The 8730-nt window shown below is 31.7% G+C and overlaps 2 protein-coding genes across 4 annotated transcripts; one reads left to right on the top strand and one right to left on the bottom strand.

Moving 5' to 3' along the window:
• Positions 1-2604: 2604 nt before the first annotated feature.
• Positions 2605-3129, bottom strand: LOC101508356 (uncharacterized). The gene has a single exon (XM_004499340.1). The coding sequence runs from the start codon at positions 3127-3129 to the stop codon at positions 2605-2607; it is 525 nt and encodes a 174-aa protein (XP_004499397.1).
• A 2010-nt stretch (positions 3130-5139) lies between these two features.
• On the top strand, positions 5140-8065 carry LOC101506317 (uncharacterized). Of its 3 annotated transcripts, XM_012715434.3 has the most exons (3): positions 5140-5651; positions 6454-7562; positions 7664-8065. In XM_012715434.3, exons 1-2 carry the CDS (start codon positions 5589-5591, stop codon positions 7552-7554), a joined length of 1164 nt encoding a protein of 387 aa, XP_012570888.1. In that variant the 5' UTR covers positions 5140-5588; the 3' UTR covers positions 7555-7562; positions 7664-8065. The 3 variants fall into 3 exon arrangements, with proteins under 3 accessions (XP_012570888.1, XP_004499394.1, XP_073222899.1); XM_004499337.4 differs by having other exon boundaries at positions 6457-8065; XM_073366798.1 differs by having other exon boundaries at positions 6454-8065.
• The last annotated feature ends 665 nt before the right edge of the window (positions 8066-8730 follow it).

Below are 8730 nucleotides of genomic sequence, written 5' to 3'. Positions count from 1 at the left end.
GATTACATTCTCTACAATGATATAGTTTGCACACGATTGACGGTAATCTAATATCTGTTTTGGTTGAGAGTTGGCACACAGAGACTAGCTCATTTCACCTGCCATTTGATGAAATGATTATTACTCTTGACGATGTCAGGGTCTTTTGAGCATCCCATTTTATGGAGAATTTTTCCTCGGATGATCCCTTACGTTGCTACAAAAGCTGGTGCTGGTCCTAGTTATGATGCTGGTGTTGGTCCTAGTTATGATGTTGATCTCGGTCATAGTCCTAGTCATGATGCTGGTCCCGATACTACTCATGGTGAATGGTATACATGGTGTCAACTAATAGGTGTTCTTATACAACAGAGTTTAGATTTACATAGACTAGATCCTAAAGATGAGATGTGTGTCTTATTAGAGAGAGCTTTATACATATGTAGATGAAGAGATTATTAGTAGTACTGTAGTTGTATTTTTATTGTCTTATTTTATTATTTAGACATATTTGTTTAGGCTTATCTCGATTGACTTATTATTCAGACTTTATTATTTAAAGTTATTTATTTAGACTTATCTTATTTATTGAAATGATTTAATTTTTGTGAATGAATTTTGTTACAAAAAAGAATATGAACTGTAGAGGAAATAAACTAACTAATTGAAAACAACATATATATGAAATGAAACTTTAAATCAAAAGTGTCAATCATCTGCCAAAGACATATAATCTGATGTATTTTCTAAATCTAATGAACCCTAATATTGTAGACGTCTTGCATAAGCTATAGTCCATGATGTAGAGTCATCACTACGATGCATCTTCCAATGTCATGCAAGTGGAGATAACAGACATGCAGATTTTAATTTAACTTGAACCCAATGACTTTCATTAACAAAAACAATGTTGATAGTACGATCACGTGATAGGTCTTTATTGTGTGCACCCTTAAATGGAAGAAAAAAAAGTCAAATAAAAAGTTTTTGCCAATGTAACAAGAACGAGATTATATTCTGTTGATATCATGTAACCCATATCTAGAATGCTCATCCACTTCTTGTTGGGTTGGTTTTCCAAATCAATTACAAGTAAAGAGTCTGTCACTTCTTGCAAACGTTCCTTGAATAATACAACATATAAATTAGGTTTGGACTTAATCTATGTATACAATTGACGATGCACAATGCTCCAATATTCTTCACTATGACCAAGTAAAGCAGCAATATCACGATATCCACAGTTTCCATCTGTTGTAACATTAATTATGTCTTCAATATATGGATGAATTAGAGGAGGAAACTCGTCGAAATATTTTCTAAATTGACTCGTCATAGGTGCTTGCTGAAAGACTTGTTTGGATGCTTGCTGGGAGACTTGTTTGGATGCTTGCTGGGAGACTTCTTTGGATGCTTGTTGGGAGGCTTGTTTAGATGCTTGTTGGGAGGCTTATTGGGATGCTTTCATAGGTCCTTGCCGAGAAACTTGAGTATTTGCATTATTAGAATAAAATGCATCAACATGTTTAAAATATGAAGGGTCGCGATATACGTCAAATCCCTTCGGATTATTGCCTTTTTTCCTCTTCACACCATCTTTTATTTTGATCTTATCCAGTGGTGCACACATTGATGTTGTCTCTTGATATGCTATTTCACGCAACTTCCTCTTTAATGCCCTACTTCCAGCAACATTAAGTGTTTTTCATGTTTTCCAAATTATATTCATCTCTGATGTAATGTCAAACTCTGAATCATTTTCCAACTTTTCTTCCTCTTGATCACTATTCATGGTTAATTTCCTCCAATGTATATGAAAAACATCTAATGGGATTGGAATACCTTCTAGCTTGTATCGTGCCAACTCACATGCACAAGGTAATCCATGAGTGATTCTAAGTATACAACAACACGCAGCTTTGTCGTTACCAACATAGACGAATCTCTTGTATTCATGAACAATATCAGCTAAGGCTTTCTTGGATGCAACCCAAGTCAATTTCTCATAAAATGGATTATTGTGTATATGTTATTTGCGACCCTTATCATCTTATCCATGCCTTACATAAATCACCTTTATTGTGTTCCAAAAATTTCTTTAATGACCAATGAGCAGACTCAACCCTAATATTCAAACATAAAAAAGATTTGATATTATTTCAATAAAAATTATATCATGCATGTTTAATCCTATATAAGTATAAATATAAAACAAAATTCAAAGTTTTAATGATGTACCTATTAGTCGTAGTATTTCCTAGATGCAATACTCGATTGGTCCTTGCTTCAACAAATTGTTCCTTGTGAGGATTCAACCATGTGTCTCTACGTAGTCAAAGAAAATAATATCATCGACACATGTTTGCTCAAACATTTGCAAAAGTTCATCGTACTCCTTCTCTTCAGAACAATAAACAATTTTCCTCCACAACTCATGAATGAGTTCCTGCATATCTTTCTTTAATATATATTTTTTGCATTTGGCTCCAACATTTTACTTAATATGAAGTTGACAAAGTAAATTTGTTGAAGATGGAAATACAAATTCAATTGCATTCATTAAAGCAAGTTCTTTGTCAGTTACGATCATTTGAGGAAATGGGGTGTTTGAAATAAACAACTCTTTTAACTTCTCCAATGCCCAACAAATTTTTTCTTGACGCTCACAATCCATATAAGAAAATGCAACGTTACATCCAACTCAGTTGAAGTTACACCAATAGTTTCAAACAATAGTAACATATACTTGTTGGTTTTGAAGGTGATATCCATGATCAATACAAGAGGGAACATGTTCAACACAGTTCTAAAATCTGGGTGCGTCGAAAACATGTCCCTCACAACGTTGGAATCTCCATGATTCCTACTCCAACTAGCATACTTCTTAGCTTCAAGTAACTTCAACAGATGTTGCATATCAATTCTAGGTCCTTTCAAATTCTTCATGTATGTGCTTCTTCGCTTATAAATTTGAGAGATATTAGTCACATTCTCCTTATCTCGATCTCTTAAAGATGACAAGATGTGTCTCAGTGCAACGTGATACTTTATCAGCTCATCAACATGTTTCTTATCCTCTTCTTTTAAGCGTCTCATAAATGCATTATTTTCTAGAGTAGCAACTAACTCATGGTTGTGAAGTCTACACATTAAACTAATAATCTATCCCTCAACATTTTTAAATGGTCTCGATCTTAGTTTAAATGGACAACTACATTTTTTAGTTGAAGTACCTGAGTTACTTTTATTTGACTTATATTTTCCACCTCTATCACAACCAATAATTAATATTGACTTCTTTCCTCTCTATCCAGTTTCTACGTCAGATCGAGTAATGATAACTGCTACTCGATTTTGTCGGCCAATCTCTTTTACCCATGATATGACAACTTCTCGTGACTCAAAAATTTGATCAGTTATGAATGCTTTAGTCAAATCTATACATAATGGTTGTGTTTTTTTCATCCCTATTTCAACAAAATTAAAAAATTAAAAAATTAAAAAGTAAATCAAAAATAAATAAATAACATACCGAATTTTTGAAATTTCCAGTTAAGTAGAAGTAAATACTGGAGATTTCAAAAATTTGAAATTTCCGGTAAGGTAAATGTAGCTACCGGAGATTTCAAAAATTTGAAATTTCCGGTAACATAAATTTAACTACCGAAAATTTCAAGGCACAAATTTTCGGTAGTATAAATACTTTACCTGAAATTTTTTGGCGAAATTTTCAGTAAAATTGTTTTACCAGAAATTTGAAAAACAAAATTTTCGATAGTGAAAAATTGTGTACCGAATTTTAATGGAAAAATATAACTTGATATTTAGTTGAGGGGTGAGATTTTGGAATAATTTTTCTTTTACCATTCATTGAATGAAAATTAAAAATATAATTTTGAATTTTTAAGAATTTAGAAGGTATAAAGATAATTGGGGAAACTGAATCCAACTTTTCAAATATGATTATCTTTGATTAAGGAAACAATTTAATTCATTAAATATAATCTTTTAACTAACTGAACATTGACAAAATTATAATGTTCAGTGTTAATAAGTACATTATAATTTTGTTTCATACACATATCTAGAGAATATTCAAGAACACATCACTAATAAAATAAAATCTTCAACTTCAACAACTAATTGTTTGGTGAAATAATGTGTTTTAAGTAATGGATCCATGACTCACGTATATCGATTACATAACAAATTATAATTAGTTATAATTTTTTTTGTCAATAGTATCTATATTATAATTTTTCAAATACTTTTCTTGAGGATAATCAAGAGACAAATGAATAAGTAAAAAAAATTATGTTTGGACTAATTAATTCATCAAAAATCGTATTTTAACTAATTAGATCAGTAAATACTATTTATCTTTTGTATAATTTATATTATATTAATTTTTTCAATTAATGTATAAAACTTTAAAAGTAGAGAGGGAAGATGAAAAAATTATTTAAAAAAAATCTGTCAAATAAAATAAAAATTGGTAAGAAAAATTAATAAATAAAAAAATATATAATGGAGAGAAAAACTAAAAAAATAATACCATTTTTAAAAGAAAATATAATGGACGAAATTAATTATTAATTAATAAGTAAATAGAGAGTAAAACAAAATAAATTAGGACAGAGAAGACTCGTAAAAGATATTGTTATATAATCAATATAAAATAAATATTTTAACTTTACTTTTAATTGCATAAAAAGAAAATCTTAATTTTAATTACCAATGTTCATGGTGCAAAAATTGAAGTGTATTGATTCCTATCAATAGTTCGTTTCAGTTCTTAAAAATCACTTTTAAATTAAGTTCAATACAGTTTTAAACTGGTTTGAAATCAGTTTATAAATATAAACCAGTTTAATATTTTGATACATTTTTAGTTAAAATTGATTTTGAAATAATTTTTCGAGAAATTTTTTTATAATTCTTTTGACAAAATAAAATCGATATTTTTCTGAGGAAAATCCATGTAAAATTTTTTCCTCATTTGATTATCTTTTCAAAAATAAAAAAAAAAATTGAATTTTTTTATAGATTTTTTAGAGAAATATAGATATAAATAATTTATCAAAAAATAATATATATCGTTTTCTTTTGTTACCAAAAAAATAACAATATGCGCATATCTATATGTATCCCTACGGATGCGTGAGTGAAGTTTAAGTGTAAATCGCTCCCTCGTTCGTTCGTATCGTCATCTATCTTTCAATCTTCCAATTTTTAGAGAGAGAGAGGGGACCCTATCTGCTTAAAGAACGACAATCCCACACCAAACGGCTATAATTGGCGTTACAAATTACAATTACAATTACCACTATGGGGAATGAAGGGAACCCATAGAGAGAGAAAGTAGAAGAGAGAGAAACAAACATAACCTCAAACAAAATATCGTTGCTTGCTTTACTGGGTTTTTGCCTCTTTGCATTTTTTTTGGCCACCTTTCATTCAAGAGGGTTTCGATACTCATAAATAATAAATAAATAAATAAAAATACACTACACAAAACCCAATTCTCCACTTTTATTTCCCATTTTTTATTTTCCCAACACAAAAAAAAAAAAGACAGAAACTTTTGTTTTTGTGGCTTCTTCTTCACCATGTCTGAGGGGTATTATAATTCGAAGAAAACTGATGATATCTGCGATGATGTTTGCGGACAGGTAATTTTTTTTTTTTCATTATTCTTAATTGGGTGTTTGTTTTTTGTTAAATTCTTTCTCTACTCTACTTAAAAAATTGGTTCTGGTTTTCATGAGTTTCTTGTAGTTGGGTTTTGTTGTCAATGCAAAACGGGAACTTTGAGTTTTGGTTTTTTTTTGGGTCTGTTAAGTTTATCCGTTTCCAGAATCCAATTCAAATTCGTTTATTTATTTTCAAATTTCAAATTTTGATTGAGTTTTTGACGGATTTAAGGGGTAAATTATCTTCTTCCTCAGTTTTCCCCTTTATCTATGTATATTGATGTTTGATTATTTGTCTATTATTGTGTTGAACTTTTTTATTGTTGATGGATTTATCTTTTTAATTGATAGGCCATTGTTTCATCACTTTTTCTTGGCTTTTCAAGGATTAAACTCTAGGTTTTCTTCAATATGGCATTTGAATTAGGGTTTTCAATTCGATAATTGTGTTCTTTTACGCTTTGCTTTGCCATTTAAACCTTTGTCTATGTTTTGTTGTCTCTGTGTCTGCCATTAATATTATGAATCTTATTTTCTACATTATTCCCCATTTGTATTTTTATTTGAAGATTATATGATAAATGAGGATATGTGGTTTTTAAACCATTTTTCTTTTCACGTCATTTCATTTCATTGTTATTATTTATCTAATCTGATTGGCATGTAGATGAAGATGGTTCGTGTGTTAAATTTAATTTTCTGTAATCAATCATGTAGCTTAAGGATATTTAGACTACTAAGTTGTCATTTTGGCTTAGAGATTTTTTGTTTTTCTATACAGCAGGGAACACCTGCAGCACTGAGCATGTCGAGACTCAGGTGTATTTTACGAGGATTTGACTTCAAGACTTACATATTTATGTTCGTGATCATCCCGGTCGGCATCTTTGTCCTCTATTTGCACGGGCAGAAAATCTCGTATTTTCTAAGACCGTTGTGGGAATCTCCGCCAAAGCCCTTTCATGAAATCCCTCACTATTATCACGAGAACGTGTCAATGGAGTCTCTCTGCAAACTTCATGGTTGGGGAATTCGCGAATCACCAAGACGAGTCTTTGATGCTGTTTTGTTTAGCAATGAAGTCGACATGCTTACTATCCGATGGAAAGAAATGTATCCTTATGTTTCGCAGTATGTACTACTGGAATCAAACTCAACATTTACAGGATTCACCAAACCGTTGATTTTTGCAAACAATAGGGACAAGTTCAAGTTTATTGAGCCTCGACTGACATATGGGGTGATTGGTGGAAGGTTCAGGAGAAAGGAAAATCCATTTATTGAGGAGGCATATCAAAGAGTTGCCTTGGATCAACTTCTGAGGATAGCAGGCATCGAAGATGACGATCTTTTGATAATGTCCGATGTTGACGAGATTCCTAGTGCACACACAATTAATCTATTAAGGTGGTGTGAGGACACCCCTCCGATTCTTCATCTTCAACTCAAGAATTACTTGTACTCTTTCGAGTTTTTTCTTGACAACAAAAGTTGGAGAGCGTCAATCCATAGATACCAGACCGACAAGACAAGATATGCACACTATAGGCAGTCTGATCTACTGCTGTCAGATGCTGGCTGGCATTGTAGCTTCTGTTTCCGACATATCAGTGAATTTGTGTTTAAGATGAAAGCTTACAGCCACTACGATCGGGTGAGGTTTCCTCATTACTTGAATCCTGACCGGATTCAGAATGTGATATGCAAAGGTGCTGACTTATTTGACATGCTTCCTGAAGAGTATACATTTAAGGAGATCATTGGAAAACTCGGACCGATTCCTCATTCTTATTCAGCAGTGCATCTTCCTGCTTATTTGTTAAACAATGCAGATAGATACAAGTACTTGTTGCCCGGTAACTGCAGGAGAGAAAGTGGCTGACACCGAATGTAGGTGTTTCCTTTTAATTTTGCAACAAAATGAGCTCTATTGAATGATTCTTTAGAGGGATACTCAGATAAAAGCCTGATAAGATTTTGAAATTTGACAGGAACCTCTGTTTATCCAATTTTCATATACCGGGATCTTTAATTTAAACCTTCTGGAGAGGTATGTGAGGTTCTCAAGTGAGGAGCGTGTGAGGGAAAAGTAGTTTTTTTATGCCTTTTGGGCAAGCTTATGTACAGTAAGTTTGGGCTTTTTGCATAAACCCTAACTTGCCTAATAGTTAGTTGCATGTCAAGTCTCAAGCTCTTCCTGTGGGAATTTGGATTGATTGGTTAAGTTATACACATATTCCAACCACTTTGGTTGCTTACTACAACAACTTTAATTCGATCGCTTTTCGACCCTCCATTTTGATTAGTGTTGAATTTTGATTCTCTGTATTTACTTCACTCTTCCTCGTGTATATTTATCTTTTTCAAATCTCATGAGATTGTCAAGTGATGCACTTATAGAGCGTAAAATGATCCGTTGGAAACATCAGAGAATTGGACCTGAATTCTCTGCCATGATATACTGCTACCAAAATGCAATATGCGTTTTAACCCTTTTCAGTGGTTGGTACCTAAAATTTCTGATAACTAGACTTTTCATGTCTTGTGCTTTTGCCACATAATTTCCCGCTATCTGCAAATTAATTAAATTTTGCTATCATGGAATACTGTTTTACTCTATGCTTGTAACTAATTGTGCATCAATTTAAACATCTTTTTGCCAAGTTTTCATTTATTTCTGCTTTTGAACTTCTATGGCTAATGGTATGTGTGTTGACTTGGTTGAGTTCAATTGACCCGACTTTTTTAAGAAAACAGGAAAGTGCGTTGAGAAACATTTAGTTGAGAATTTTGTATATGTTGGAGGCTCTTCCATCCTTTGAGTTTACTTTTTAATACATTAACAACAAACTGTTACCTTTTATCTTTATTACTCTGTCTAACTCATTCACTTCAATTACCAAATCAAATTTATATTTCATAGAGTTTAAAAGTAGTTACATAAAAATCCGACAATTTTAATGATGTGATAATGTATTAACCGTGTAAATATTCTTAACACTAATTGTGTATATATAAATTAAATTCAAATTAATATTTTTATTTACGGCTTGATTTT

This window comes from Cicer arietinum, chromosome 3 (assembly GCF_000331145.2).
Source record: "Cicer arietinum cultivar CDC Frontier isolate Library 1 chromosome 3, Cicar.CDCFrontier_v2.0, whole genome shotgun sequence".
NCBI lineage: Eukaryota > Viridiplantae > Streptophyta > Magnoliopsida > Fabales > Fabaceae > Cicer > Cicer arietinum.
This window is presented reverse-complemented; position numbering and strand designations above follow the sequence as displayed.